At 44.7% G+C, this 15,784-nt stretch overlaps 1 protein-coding gene and 1 long non-coding RNA gene across 7 annotated transcripts in view; one reads left to right on the top strand and one right to left on the bottom strand.

Annotated features, from left to right (window-relative positions):
* Window positions 1–460: 460 nt before the first annotated feature.
* LOC114210750 (uncharacterized) lies at window positions 461–3,105 on the bottom strand. Its single transcript, XR_003609577.2, has 3 exons — window positions 2,872–3,105; window positions 2,123–2,580; window positions 461–1,301 (listed from the first exon to the last, which is right to left on the bottom strand). It is a non-coding gene; the product is annotated as an uncharacterized LOC114210750 (long non-coding RNA).
* Window positions 3,106–9,474: 6,369 nt separating this feature from the next.
* Window positions 9,475–15,784, top strand: part of AGFG1 (ArfGAP with FG repeats 1) — a 74,022-nt gene continuing 67,712 nt past the window's right edge. For 2 of the 6 annotated variants that reach the window (XM_088021524.1, XM_088021525.1), the window contains exon 1: window positions 9,475–9,719. In XM_088021524.1, coding sequence (XP_087877650.1) covers window positions 9,553–9,719 — 167 coding nt within the window. In that variant the 5' untranslated portion in view covers window positions 9,475–9,552. Of the gene's footprint in view, window positions 9,720–10,539; window positions 10,658–15,784 lie in introns of those variants that run through there. The other 4 variants (XM_028105139.2, XM_028105136.2, XM_028105134.2 and 1 more) reach the window with 3 other exon arrangements.

Here is a 15,784-nt window from a genome sequence, read left to right as displayed (position 1 = left end):
TCTGGTGGGCCCAGCCTTTGCTTGGCTCATGACAGCATCACCCCAATCTCCGCCTCCATTATTACATGGCCTCTGTCCCTGTGCATCTGTGTGTATCTTCTCATCTTCCTTTTTTTTTTTTGAAGATTTGTTTATTTATAGTAGAGAGAGAGCTCGAGCGAGCAGGGGGAGGGGCCGAGGAAGAGGGAGAGAGAGGAGGAGAGAAGCAGACCCCGTGCTGAGTGTGGAGCCCAATGCCGGGCTCGATCCCACGACCCTGAGATCATGACCTGAGCTGAAATCCAGAGTCAGAGGCTAACTGACTGAGCCACCCAGGTGCCCCTCCTCTTGTTTTCTTTTAAGGGCATTGGATTTAGGGCCCGCTCTAAATCAGGATGATTTCATGTTGAGATCCTCAACTAATTACATCTTCATAGACCCTATTTTTTTTTAAGGTTTTATTTATTTATTTGCCAGAGAGAGAGAGAGAGAGAGTGAGTGCACAAGCAGGGGGAGCATCAGGCAGAGGGAGAAGCAGGCTCCCTGCTCAGCAAGGAGCCTGATGCAGGACTCGATCCCAGGGTCCTAGGATCATGACCTGAGGTGAAGGCAGACACTTAACTGACTGAGCCACCCAGGCATCCCTTTAGACCCTATTTCTAAATAAGATCACATCCTGAGGTTTCGAATGGAGGATGCCACTTAACCCACCACACCAGCATTGTTTGAAGCTTTTTTTTTTTTAATGAGATTGTACTCCTGTAGTACTTAGGATATTAAAAAAAACAAATGAAACAATCACAGAAAAGAGTGTTCTAGGCAGCTAGTACATGTGTACACATGCACATATATTTGCTTGCTTACCTTGGCTGAGTTGCAGGTGGGGCAGATGATGGGAAGAGAAGGGAATATAATAATTATACCTAACACTTGTAGAGTGCCTACTGTCTGCCAGATACTGGTTTAAGTGCTTTTACCTATTAAATCACTTAATCCTCAGGGCAATCTTATAAAGTAGGTGATATTATCATTCCCATTTTACAGGTGAGAAAACCGAGGCACAGAAAAGTGAAGTTACATCCTCAAGCTCCCCAGGGAAATCCAGGATTGGAATGCAGACAGTCTGACTCAGAAACAGTGCTCATAAGTGCCCTCCTGTCCTGCACAAGGCACACGTAGGGGACGTAGGTCTGCTTAAAGAAACTTCTCACCACTTCCTCAACACACACAGATGCGCACGCTCACTCTTCCAAATAGAACAATAATCAATGAGCGGGTAGCTTCTATGGTTGGACGTGTTTGGAGCATTTCATCTGCAGAATCTATTGAACCAGATACAATCAGACATTTACTCAGAACAGATAAAAGCCAGTATGGGCTGAGTAAAATACAGTTGTTCAAGCGTATCACCGACTGCCTTGCAGATTCCCCAGACCACACGTGATTACCACTAATTAGAGGGTGATGTTGCCTGGGTCAAAGAGGAGCCACAAATTAGGTGGGGGGAGGTGGTTCATTTAGAGCAGCTTCGAGCAAATTGCTGTTCAACTGCAGTTGTGGTTGACTTGGTGTCTTACAAGCAACACACACCGAGTGAAGGAAAGGGAATTCGTAGGCATATTTAAAATAATAAGAAGAATGACTGTAGGGCTTACATAAATGCCAGGTGCTGTGCTGGGTATATCGCCTCATTCAGTCCTTACCGCAACCTTCTGAATCATCAATCGCCCCAGGGCTGGGACGGTGACTAATAATAAAGCGGTACATTATTATCCTTATGATAAAAATAGCTATGGGCTTGTTCCTGTAACTTGCTCCAGGGGCTCCCCAACCTCAAAAGCGGACTTGGCTCTATGGAGCCCCATGCACATTCACTGAGGACCAAATCTGTAGGGCAACAATTACCTAAATGAACATTCAGGAGGTTTTCACTGTGGGAGCTTGGTGTATGTGGCTTTTCAGGTAATTTCCCTCATCTAAATAACTTCTTGAGAGAAGACAGTTCCTTCAAGTGCACGGCCCAAAGCTCTGAGGGGAAGGCCGCATCCTCATAAGCAGAAACCTGGGGCTAGTTATGTGCCAGTTATGTGCCGGGCTGTTCGGACCCTCAACGGCCAGATTGAGGGCAGGAAAGCGCACATACCTCCTGATTTTTCCTGCTTTCCTGTAGGATCGGGCTTGGTTGACAAGAGCATCCCACCAGACACCGCAGCGCTGACTGTGGAGGCTGAGTCATGGGCTCTGGAGACAAAGGGCCAACTTGCAAATCCCAGCTCCATCACTTCCCAGCTATATGACGTTGGCAAGGTGCTTAACTCAGGAGTCTTAGTTTCTTCATCTGTAGAATGCGCGTAACAATAAAACATCCCACCCAAGGCTGGTGTGAGGATTGATGGCGTTACTTTCAGCATGTGCTCTGCAGAGGGCTTAATGCCTCAGGACAAGAAATGCTAGTCATCATTACTGGGATATCAACGGTGGAATCCTGGGCAATTGCTTCCCTTCTGGAGGTGAGGTGTGATGGCAACATCATTGGACTGGGCTCAAGAGAGTTACTTTGTGCTCAGCTCACCTCCTGTTGTACAAGGAACCATGACCCATCTGCCAGCATTAGGTGAGAAATAGACAAGGAAGAGGAAACTTTTCAGAGACCCACTTTTAAAATGTCTCCATCTGACCACTTCCTAACGGAGGGCTGATGGGGAAGGGTCCATTTTCCTTTTCTGTAAGTCCCATAGGCCCTGCTGGCTGTTTCTTTTCTGATAACTAGAGGTTTCTCTCCCCACAGGGGCCCCTTTCTTTCCCCTGAACCAGAAGGGAAGGTCCCCTTTCTCTCTTCAGTAATGGGCAAGAACAACGTTCCATTGACAACTTGAATGGAGCATTTCTTACCCTGGGACTCTTCCTGCTGCAGAGGCAGGGACCTTTTCTCTCTCCATTGGCTTCCAAAGATGATGATTCCAGCTCTCCAGAGGCGGCCAGGGCAGGGCGGTTCAGGATTTCTGATTCCGGCACGATCTGAGGAAGGGAAGCTGCTCAGTTTCAGGGTCTCTGTAACAGGCCATTTTCCTTATGATTTCTGACATGTGCCAGTGCCAGAATTTTCCCTGTGTTGCCTGCCTCTGGGCCTGCCCTGACCACCCAGCAACATTCCCTCCTTTCACACCACCTTCCCTCACTCTGCTTCATTTTCCATTAGAGCGCTTAGCACCACCTGGTCCATTTCTATTAACATGTTTATTGTTTGTTCTTGCTCTTGTGGGAGCAGGAGGTCCAGGAGAGTAGGGACTCTGCCTTGTTCATTGCCCAATCCCTAGTGTCCAGCACAGACCCTGGCAGCTGGTACGTGCTCAATGGAGATTTCGTGAATGAATGAATGAATGAGTGAAGGCTGAAAGGTATTTCTGGTTTCCCTCTAAAATCCGGAAAATGACTTTCTGATACATGGATAACTGGAGTCTAGCTGCAATCGTTCTTCCAGAATGGCCTGGGGTTGGATCCGTCAACCAACTGGCATGATCCTTCCAGGGCCTGGCAAACTAGAGACACAGGTTATGACCTGATCCCTGCTCTCTGGGCAGACAGAATTTGGCTGGTGAGACAAAGCTCACAAAGGACAGGGTAAAATGAACCCCAGCAGAAGAGAAGGTCTTAACAGCTTGGACAGCTATGGAGGTAGGTGGGGTGGGGTAGGGGTAGGGGACAGGTCTGCAGCCTCTCTGTTTATCCCCGTGTCTTGAGAGAGAAGGAAGCCAGGTTGACAGCTTGGTGCTGAGGGGCTTGGGTCCTTCAGGTGTCTAGTTTCTTGGCGCTCTCTGCAGAGACTACCCAGAAACCACACCGATGTTTCCAGGAAGTGTGCACTAACTGCATGTCTTCTGTAGGTTTTCTCCCCTCCTTCCTTTTCTATCTCACTGCTTCTTGCAAATTAAAAAGCGAATCAGAGAGCAATGTTAAAAATAATCAAACCACAGCTAAAGGAAGGCGCTATCAACAGAAGAAAGGGGAAAAAAATGGAGTTGAATATTATTCCGCAATGCTTTATACACAGGCCCTGTGATTATTCATTCTGTGAAACCCTGGGGGCCTGGGGGGAATTAATGGGGCCACCATTACTTGCCTTTTGCATTGCTTAAACAGGCCATAAGAATGAGCATTGGTTTCAGGGCCACTGTCTGGAAAAAGTCATGCTATGGGGAGGGAAGTTGTCAAGAAAGAGGGAAAACCCACAGGTCCAGTTTTCCTAGATTGTAAATTCTCACTGTCATCTGGTTACGCCTCTCCTAATCAAAATCAGCTTGGGGCATCAGGGGGTCCTGAAGGAAAAGAAGATATGAAGACCCTAAGAATGTAGACTCGAGGATCCCCAACCGTCCAGGCTCACCAGCCCGAAACTGGGTGTCTGAGGGAGGGCCAGGAGCTTCTGAAAGGTCAGCGCTCCAAGCCGGAGCTGGGCAGAGAGGTGGGGAGTGGGTTTATGCCCCTTTGGCGTTTTCAAGGCTCCCAGTATATGAAAACATGGGGTCACAAAAACTGTGGCATATTTAAAAATAATTATACTTAACAAATGAGACGTTTGAATACCCAAGCAAACCAAGAAAACAAGACAATGGTGCTATTCACAAAGTAAATCCAGGACTTACTAAAAGTATGAATTTGGCTAAACGGGTGATGGGGATTAAGGAGGACACTTGTCGTAATGAGCACTGGGTGTTATAGGTAAGCGATGAATCACTGAACTCTACTCCTGAAATGAATATTACATTATATGTTAACTAATTAGAAGTTAAATAAAAATCTGGGAAAAAAAAGTATGAATTCAGGATGTGTCGCATGCTGCTGGTGGCAGGGATGGACATGGGACACGCACGTGTGTCTGGCAATATCTTCTTTCTGTTCTGTTGGTGGATCCCCTTGACCCTGTGGGTAACCCAGAGAATACTGTTAAGTCTAAATTTGAGTCCTGCTTCAATGGGGAGCCCTCCTTTCCTCACTCTGATGCTCTGGGCAATTAAGTCACTTCTACCTATCCTTTGATACTTGTTAATGCTTGTCCTGCTCTGCTGTCTGGGAAGACATAGAAGGGCCTCCTTTCCGGGCTTGGCCTCCAGGCGCTGAGGGTGGGGTAGCCTAGGATGAGTTGGCAGCTCTGTCGCTGGCTCCTTGGGGCCTCTCCCAATGTCACGGTTTGTTCAGGACATTTTCTCTGAGTCACCCTTGGTGATAAGACGGGCGAGAGCCTCTAAGCAAGTCAGGTTTTGGATTCTTACCATCAGAGGCTTGATTTCAGAATTTGCAAGTTCTTTAACAAAACTATAGGAGCTTGGGCAGAGCTGTAGTCATTCCAGGAGCCAAAACAGCCGAGACAACAATAAACAGAACCCAGAACCCACCGCATAAGATTGAAGGAAGCTTTATTCTCTGGCTCCCCACTGCTGCCTTCACTTACTCATTCAGCCAATACTTAACTGAGCCCCTTAGCCAGGCACCATGCTAAGTGCTGGAGGAGTAATGGTGAGCCGATGCAGACCTAGGTCCCTCCTGAGTGAAGTCCACTGTGTCGTGGGGGGCTAGGGACCCTAAATGAAAATCACAAAGCATTGTAAATAGCCATAGCAGCAAGTGCTCCAAAGGAGAGGTACATGCTACTATGAGCACCTATATGGGGTCTGGCTTAATTGGGAGGGAAAATGAAGGATCTCTGAAGCCAGATATTGAGCGGGATCTAAGGGAGGAGAAGGGAAAGAGACAGAAGTCTCTTTTTGGAACCAACAATGCATGTACAAAGGCCCTGGGGTGGGACAGAAGAGAATATAAAAACCAGAGAAGGAAGTGGGGCTGGAGCAGGGTGGTGGAGATTTAGGGTCATGCCTGAGGCATGTTGGAGCTGGGGCAGGGTGGGGAGGCCTAGCATGGTCTGCACGAAGGAGGCCACTTTCAAAGGGCTTCTGGGCCTCCCAGATTTTCTTTCAGCCTCAGAGCAATGGGAAGTCACTGAAGGGCTTAAAGCAGGGGGAGGAGACTGGGGAACGCCTGAATCACATTAGCATTTTGAAAGATCCCTCTGGCTGCGGCGCTAAGGTCTCTGAAGGTGATTTCTGCTTCATAAGCAGGGCCAGGATTCAGTTACTGGAAGGGGAAGCTGGGGTGGCGCAGCCCGATGTGAGTTTGAATCCCAGCTTCTTGCTTCATTTCCAGCGTAGCCTAGGGCAAACCAGCATTTCAGACTCTCAGTTTCCTCCTATATAAAGTGGGGATAATAATACCTCCTTGCGCGTTGGTGTGAGGGATAAGCAAATTTCAGTAAATAAATGGTCTGGCCTGACACACTGCAAACTTCCCTTGGGATTTTTAAAAGTAGAAACCTGCTGTGACATTATACAGAGTACGAAAAAGCCAAGACTCAGCCCATCATGACTTTCAGCTTTACATGTAGGACATATTTTGGACGTCCTCTGAACTTCACCTTCCTACAGATGGATAGTCTGGAAATGCAGCTGCTGCTTCTTTAAACAACATGACAATAAAACAACCGCGTAGTAAACTGTTTGTACAAGGTGCTACGGCCACGCCTTCTGATTTTGGCATTTATCAGATGACAAACCATGGAGAGATGAACCAGAAAACGTACACATGACAAGGGAGCATCACAGAGCAGCAAGCCACTGGCTGTGGGTTAAGTGCGTTTGTTGGTGATGAATAAGAGTCTGCTGGGCGTCTTATATTTAGCTGGAGTGGGGCTGGTAAGTGAGCCTGTTTTGTTCAGGCCTGGTTTGGACATTCCAGCCCTGTCTTCTCCTAAACAGCCCAGGGCCCTGGTGTAAGGGTGCTCCAGATGACCTTAAGTCAAGGGCCTTGTCAAAAAGACTCAGGAGCCAACTTGAAGAGGCTCTCACTGGCCAGTGATGAGACAATGTGAGTACCAAGGATATGAAACATATCAACTACGTTTAATTTCTTGAGTCGCTCGTGACATTGACAAACATATTGATCACCATTGCAAGGTGATAGGAAACCAATATATTATTTTGAAAATTTGTGAATAAAGGAAAGGAATCAAACATTTAAACTGTCTTTCTGACAGAAACTGTGCCAGAGAGTAGCTGAGGGGAAGTTTATCCTTATAGGAATATTTCACCTGACAAACAGAGAAGGAATGACAGAGTTAGATTATCACCACTCTGTGACCCTTCATAAATGAAGGAATCTAGATATTAATCATCAATGTCTGCTAATATCATAAAATGATAGAAAGGACCTCCCTCCCCCTCCCCCCATCATGTGCTGCCTGATGGAAGCAGAAAAAGAAATAAAATTTTGCCAAGAACAACAACAAAAACTGAACTGGAAACAAGTGAACTAGACCCAGCCACAAATTTTAAGAAAGGCAGGGGTGTTAAATAACACAGGCTGTGGGAAACAACATGGCAAAGGGCCCAGTTCCTAAAAAAACCAAAAAAACAAAAAGGAATTACAAGAGAAAAGGAGATAGACAGAAACACACTTTAGTATGGTATATTACCCAACTACAATGTATGAATTAAAATAAACTATAAGCATCTTTTTTAAAACATCAATGAGAAACTTCAAATCTTGCTGGGATATTTCATGATTTTTAAGGAATTATTAATTTTTTAGGTGTGCTAATGGTATCATGGTTCAGTTAAAAAAAAGCTTGCTTTTATTTATTTATTTATTTAAGCAATGCAAACTAACATACGTGCAGATGAATGATATGCTGTCTGGAATCTGCTTCAACATAATAGGAGGGATGAGGGTAGGATGGGGAGGGTAAGAAAGCCTATTAGCCCTGAGCTGACAATTGACGATGGGCCACAGTCTCATGGGAGTTTGATATTTCCCTTAATAGAAAGTTAAAAAATAAATCCATTGACCAATCCAAAATCTGTGGATCACTTTCTTGTAATATTTAGCTATTACTGATAGCATTATATTAACAGGAAGCCTCATTTGGGCATTTCGTCCAGTTACTTTCAAGGGATGTCTGAGGGCTGGCCTTGGCAATTAGGAAACGTGGGCTCTAATCTTACTTTCCCATTCACCAGCTGAGTGATTTTGGAACTTCAGCTCTCTGGGTCTCCCTGCACTCCTCTGGGAAACGAGGGGCAGGGATGATTTCTAACATCCTGCTGGCTGTGTTTGCTGAGAGCGGTGAAGAGATTTGGGGCCTACAGTCTGTCTGGCTTGGAATCTCAGTTTTCCCATATGTATCCTCGGTAAATTTACTTAATCCCCCAGAGCTTTAGCTTCCAGATTTGTGAGATGGAAAGAACAGTAATGCTTACCCCAGAGGGATCTTGTGAAGATTAAATGAGATACTGAATGTATTCATTCCATGAACACTGAGCACCTAGCTTCCAGCTCTGGAAGGGGCAGAGGGTGGAGCAGTGAGGAAAATGCTGGAGCCAGGCTGTTTGGAGCCTAACCGGGGATCCCAGACAACACTCAGTAAACACTAAATAAGAAGCAGGATTTCAAACAGCTAGAGCTAGGAAGAAAACCCAACACAGCTATTTCATGGGGGGCTACTTTCAGGAAGGTGGGTCGCAAATTTAAATAGGTTGGTTGGGTTGAGGAAGTTTGCCCGCCAAGCATGCATAAATGAATTGACTACATCTTTGTCTACCCTGGCTCCACATTTGGCAATGTGTGGGCATTTTTGATTGCCACATGGAGGGCGTGGGGAGGGGGTGGTTCTGGCATCTAGTGGATAAAGGCTACCAGGGATGCCATGCAATATCCCTCAACCCAGTATCCCCCACACCAAAAAATTATCAAGTCCGAAGCGTGAATAGTGGCAGGATTGAGAAACCTTAATAGAGAAAGAACAGCAGGGCAAGGGTCCTGGGTCAGAAGGGAGCTTGTCGTGTGTGGGGTACAAACGGAAAGCCAGTGTAGTGAGAAACCAGGATGGTGACAGAGGACACAGAGGGAGGTGGGGTTAGATGAGGGAGCGCCTTTTAAGGCACAGTGAGGAACCCCAGAATTATGAATTATCCCCAAAGCAGGGGGCAGCCCTTGGAGAGTTTTGAGCAGGGGAGGAAGTTAAGTCAGGTAATGCGCTTAGCACATATAAGCTCTCCAATAAATACTGTCTATCATCACTAGCACCTTTGCATCTTTGCTACTTGGCCCCCGCCCAAATCCAGGCCTCAGCGCGGCCGCAGTAACTAACTCCTCCTGGCCAGCAGGGGGCGCCGGCCGACACTTGGCCTCCGGCCGCCCAGGGCGGGCCTCCTCTTGCCGTCCCCCTTCCTCCTCTTTTCCCCTCAGGAGAAGTCGGGAAGGTGGCGGCGGCGGCGGAGGCGGAGGCGGCGTCGGTTGTCCCGGCCGGGCCGGTTGGTGTGACCCGTCAGCCCGCGCTCCGCAGCGTCCGCGCCGCGCCCAGCGCAGTCGAGTCGAGCCGAGGCGGCCAGGTCCGGCGCGGGCGGCGCGCGCTGACGGAGGGCGGCGGCCGCGGCCAGGGCGGCCCGTGGGACCGCGGGCCCCCGGCGCAGCGCCGCCCGGCTCCCGCTCCCGGCCCTGCCGGCCTCCTCCCTCGGCGCCGCGGCCATGGCGGCCAGCGCGAAGCGGAAGCAGGAGGAGAAGCACCTGAAGATGCTGCGGGACATGACCGGTCTCCCGCACAACCGAAAGTGCTTCGACTGCGACCAGCGCGGCCCCACCTACGTGAACATGACGATCGGCTCCTTCGTCTGTACCTCCTGCTCCGGCAGCCTGTGAGTGCCGGGCGACCCGGCGGGCGTGGGCCCTTCCCCCGGGGTGGGGGGTGGGGGGCGGGGGAGCGGGCGGCGGGGCGGGGCGGGGGCGCCGGGCGGCGCGGGAGGAAAGCGGGGGCGCCCGCGCGCGCCGGGGCGGCAGTTGGGGCGCGGGGGAGCGGGGAGGGGCGGCGGAGGCCCGCGGGTGGGCTGCGCTCGGCCCCTGCCTCCGGGCTGGGGATGCGCTTTCGTTTTCTCCGGGCGAGGGTCCCGACCCGGGGCAGCCTTCGTGGGTGGGGCGTGGGCGAAGGTGGGGTCAGGAAGGGGCGCCCGGGGCGAGCATCGCTGGTCCCCGCGGAGCCGGCGCCGCCTCCCTCGGGCCTCCGCTCTCCAGGGCGCTGAGCCGATGGGGCTGTAAGGGAGAGACCGGAGGAGGCTGGGGAGGGCCGTGCGGGTCTTTTGTGTGCCCCGCCTCTCGGCGGCCGGGGCGCGGAGGTCCCCATCGAGGCACCTGCCGGGCGCCCGTGGAGGGGGTGGGGGAGAAGCTAGGGTGGGAAAGAGCAAGGATGCGTAGCCTGGGCTTTTTTTCCCCTCGGGTGCAGAGTACCTAGGTCACTGGGAGAAAGCAGGCACTTAGGAATAGTAGCGGGATTAAAATGTCTTGATGGCAGAGATTTGAATCCCAGGGGAAAAGTTCGAGAGGCTTAATTGCGAGAGAGGAAGAGAAGCAGATGTGAGGTGGTAGGGTTTTAGCCTCATGGTCCAAAGAGAGTCTTGAGTTTGGGAAAAGTTTTAATGGAAATAAGATACTGACTAGAAGCTGTGTCATTGTACTTGTGGTGGTGTCTGTAAGATTTCTCTGTCAGTATCGGTAGCAGGCTGTATACAGAAATTGGGAGAGATGGGAAGACAGCATTGCTTCAGAAAAATGGAGACTACCGTCTTGACTTATTGGGATGGTTTGTATTCTTCTTTGCTTCATTAAGCTTTATTTTGATAAGATTCTTGTTACTCTGAAATTTTCTTTGGAAAGTGTGCGGATGATTTTGGAACTGATAAGTTGCTTTTTATGTACTAATTATCTTGTATTTAAAGTAGTCGCTAAATGTTCTTAAAACCTTTGTTACACCAAAACATCTACTTAGGTTCTTCATTTGTAGCATTCTTTCGTATAAAGTAATTTGGGTACCCCCCCAAAAAAAACCTTTTAAGATTAATACTGAGGCAAAGTACCATAATATATTAGAAAATATTTGGAAAATGCAGGACATGCCCAGCAGTGCACGATTTGCTTTTTTTTCTTCATGTTGGGCAACAAGGCATTATTAGTCTTTGAATGTTATTTCCTCAACAAACATATACCGGGTGTCTGCTGTGTTCTTTGTGAAGCCTTGGGATGTGCTGATGAATACAGTAAAATCCCTGTTCTTTTGGTGCTTATATTCTACTACGGGAGATAATAATACATAAGTAATTAAATGAGAAAAATGTCCGGGATAAGTATGCACTATAATAGTATGATAGCAGAGATCTTGTTTGAGAGGTTACTTTTAGATTGTAGTTAGGGAAGCACTCTTGAGAAGTTGACAATTAGTGATATTGAATTACAGCAGAATCCTAGAGCTGGGTGGAATCTAGGAGATAGTTTGGTTCATACTTTTCACTTACAGATAAAGTGACATGGATTAGGCAACTTTGGTTCTAGAAAAGCCAACAGTCCAGTGTTTTAAGTGTATTTGATTTTTATTATGTGCATAGTAAATATGTCCTTTGTTTACTAAACACAAGAGCTTTTGGTACCTATGAAATACTTGGTTTGGAAAAAATGTATAAAGTTACTGTTTGGAATTTCTGATGTTTCTCTGTGGTTCTTACGTCTGGCAGGGCAACATTTAGTATATGCAGCAAATATATGAGCTCAAGAAATATTTACACTTTTCTTCCTAAAACCCACATTTCTGAAACATTGTATATAAGAGGATATTTCAGTATAATGACAATTGTTTATTTTAAAGAATTTAATCTGTAATAGATAGGGCTTCATATCTCCATTCACTGATGATTTTACAAATGTTTATTGCTTCACTGGCCTATGTCATACATCGTGGGAGGGACTGGTGTTCCTTGGATCCTCCTATCTTTAAGGAGCCTGCATTTTAAATATGTAAACAGTGATGACACATTGTAATATTTCCTTTCTGTAAATGAGCTATCCCTGAAATATGTAAATGGGTAGAGAAAGCTTCACAGAAGATCTGATGCCTGAGCAAAGACCTTTAAAGACAAGATCCATGTGGCTGACTGCATGTTGTTGAAAGAACAAGTACTTGTGAGCTAGATAAACCTGGTCCTAAATGCTGGCTCTGCTTATTAGCTGTGTGGTATTGAGAATGTCACTCAAGTCTCCTTGAGTTTGAATTTTCTCATCCATGAATAGTGAGGATAAGGTTTACCTTGTAGATTTTGGATGTAGATTAGTTTTCAGTATTAGAGATAACATGTGTTTAACGTCTCACTTGATGCCTGGTGCATAATAGCTGTGCAGTAGATGGGAGGTATTAACAAGGGGGAAAGGATATTCCATGAGTAGGGAACAGTATGTGAAAGAACATTGAAATGAGAAGCACCCTTATAAAAGTCTATGAGTTTGCATTTTTCTCTGTTTTTAAGTAAGACTTCTTCCAGTGGCTTAATGATGTTGCCTAGATTTCTCTCATCCAAAGATGGCTGCTTCCAGCTCTTGGGGCTGCATATTGCCTTATTTTATATCGTGTCCCAACTTTTCCAGAAGTTCTGCGATTCACTCAGGTCATATAGCTACCTTTAATAGTGCCCTGATTGGACTCATATTCTACAATGACTTCATTGGAACAACAAAGATCCCCAAATAGAGTTCTCAAATCAGAAATCTGGGATTCTTGGGAAGTAAGGAATAGATGCTCGATCAAATGTCTATTGCAAAAATATTGAAGGGACCTATTGAAGCTCCTGAGGATTTCTGTCCTTGAAAAGCAGTAAAAAAGGAATATAATTTGAAAAGAATTAAGTAACTGTTGAGTTTATAATTATTATATGTTTGCTATTTGGATGATACCGTATACTTGGAAAAATAAAATTTTGAAATCAGATTCTGCCATTGCCACTAGCTTTGTGACTTAGGGCAAGGTATTAAGCCAGGCCACCATGTGCCAGTTGACTTGGATCCATCTTTTCAGCCTTGGTTTCTTTTGTATTAAGAAGATAATGCCGTAGCTTAAGGTTGGTATGAGGATTAGATGGTACAATTTGAGTAGTTACTGAACATATACTATATGAGAGGATGAGGCTAAGCAGTGGATTTTCAAAGTATAAGGCCTCTAGCTATCATCAGGAAAACTTGATTGCCTAGAAAAGGCTCATATACAATAAACAGTATCTACTGTCATGAATTCTAAATTTTGGAGGTTAGTCACGTACCTTTTATCATTAATTTAGCAGTATCTTTGTTTAAACAAATTGAACAAGCATCTTAGTGCTTAGACTCAGGGAATCTTTTTCCCAGTGACTGTCATATGCTTGTTTGATGCTCATTCAGAGTATATAACTGAATTCAGATTGCGAAACTTTAAATTTAGGTGCAGTTATACTATTTATTACTGAGGTAGAATGGGGGTATTGTAAGAGATCTGTCACTTTCTTTCTGGTTCTTGCTACTGAAATACTTAAAATTATGAATGGATAACCAACAACAAAACGTTGCCTTCATGCCAAAGAATTTTAGTTGATTTAAAGACTAGTTTTAGACCAAATTATTTAACATTAGTGTAATCCGTAAATAAGAATTGTTCATCTTTAAAAAGTGATTCACAAGTTTTTCAGGGAGGGTTTAGATAAAAAATACCATTTAAGAAACACTGTCTCAATACCAGCTATTTTATGTGGACAGGGTATTTGAAGTGGGAATTTCATGGGTGTATAAATATAGCCTGATATAACTTACACGTTATTAATTTTGTGTGCATTTTGACTTTTATAGTGAGTATTGCAAGAATTTTAACTTTAAAGTTAGATGAAAGGGCATTTAATCTGTTTTTATACATTTATTAGCATTAGAGTGGTTTGGAATCAAATATGGAGCTCTGTAATATTCAGGACCTCATGAGGTTACAGTGGGCAGTGATTTATATCTTAAATTCCTTTTTCATTTTTTTAGTACTCTAATGTTTGATGAGGTATTATATGAGGTATTTTGAAAATGTACAATTTCAATTTAGTATAAGTGGGAAAATTACTTGATGCTTCCCCATTATGAAGGACAGAATTTTTTTTAAAGCAAATAATGAACTTCCTGGCACTAGTACCTGTGTTGGGGATATAACAATTAAAGTATTTGTTGAAATGGAAAATATAATAATAACTATTAGTCACATTTATTGAGTGGTAGCTGTGTGCCAGGTGTGATTCTAATAAAAATCTTATGAGGAGGGTGCTGTTATTCCTTCCCTGTCCCCCAGCTTTAAATTGTAAAATTAGCATAAATTCTTAATGCTTTGTTGTGATACCCTGGTTGATGTTGAGATCCAGAACTAATGATGATTGTACCACTAACAAAGGTATAAAGGTTTCCCATGAATTATTGTAAATTATTGTGAATTCTGTATTTTGGGGATTTAAATAGTAGATTTTAAACTTCATTGGATTTTAAAAGCAAGACAGATAGTTTATGGATGTACGTGCATTTTTGCTGTATAGCGATGCTTATTAAAAAAAAAGGAACTTAACTTTTCTTAAGTTTGTGTTTTCTTTTGAATTTTATTCAGAAATTGCTGTTGTGTATTGTGAGTGTAATGGGAATTTGACGCTGACTGTTTTGAATTTGGCCCATCTATATACACTGCCATGAATGAGTTCTCTTGCTATTTTCTTTATCTGAGTTGTAATTAAAACCTCTCATCCTGTGCACGTAGAATTGATAGTGATCAGATTTAAACTGAGGGTTCTAGATGGGAGGGGGTGGGGGGATGGGTTAGCCTGGTGATGGATATTGAAGAGGACAGGTACTGCATAGAGCACTGGGTGTTATATGCAAACAATGAATCATGGAACACTACATCAAAAACTAATGATGTAATGTATGGTGATTAACATAACAATGATAAAAATAAGATAGTGATCAGATTTAAAAGTCAATTATGTATGTATGCATATATATGTATGTTTTTATATACTTAGGTTTTTTATTTTAACATAATTGTTAATTTGCCAGTGTTTTAATGTAACACCTAGTACTTTTCTTTGAGTGTGGTTCCGCTGGTTAGATTCTTTGTCCCTTTTATATAACCCAGACTCTCATTGTGTTTACAGTGTTTAGAATTCTAAGTTACTTTTTAAAGTCAGTTGCTTGCAGGGCGCCTGGGTGGCTCAGTCTTTAAACATCTACCTTCGGCTCAGGTCATGATCTCAGGGTCCTGGGATCGAGCCCCGCCCGGGCTCCCTGCTCCACAGGAAGCCTGCTTCTCCCTCTCCCACTCTCCCTGCTTGTGTTCCCTCTTTCACTGTGTCTCTCTCTGTCAAATAGATGAATAAAATCTTAGAAAAAAAAATAAGTTGAGTGCTGGATTGTTCTAGATCTTTCAGTCTTTTACAATTCTTTTCTACAGTTAAGTAACAGCTTTTCATGGTAATTGAATTTAGTTGTCTCTAAAATACTTCGTTTTTGTGGAAACAGTTCTCACTTGTGTATTTTACAAAATATTCACTTCAACTATATATTTCCTAAATATTATGCCAACTGTATTACCAGGTTATTATATTAAACAACTCTTGATAAACATAAAACTCAGTTGGAAGGAGCAGGAGAGAGTGGCTTCCTAGCTATGTTTGTTGTGCAGTAGGGATTTGCTGTAGGTTTTTCGTCAGGGAGGAGAAAATGGATTCATCTTGCAAATTGATTAAGAGGGACTCTTCTGTAGTGCTATGAACATCTTCTTGTCCTGGGAAAACTTAAGCATGTGTGGTATGGTGACATCATATTTTCACTCTTTTCTATACAACATGCATAATGCTCATATTCTTGAGAAATTCCTATGGAGATATTCAGGACTAGG

This window comes from Eumetopias jubatus, unplaced genomic scaffold (genome assembly GCF_037043125.1).
Source record: "Eumetopias jubatus isolate StellerSeaLion01/CBP00866 unplaced genomic scaffold, mEumJub1_p1.0 scaffold_3, whole genome shotgun sequence".
Taxonomy (NCBI): Eukaryota; Metazoa; Chordata; class Mammalia; order Carnivora; family Otariidae; genus Eumetopias; species Eumetopias jubatus.
The sequence above is the reverse complement of the archived record's forward strand: the minus strand, read 5'-3'. Positions and strand labels throughout refer to the sequence as shown.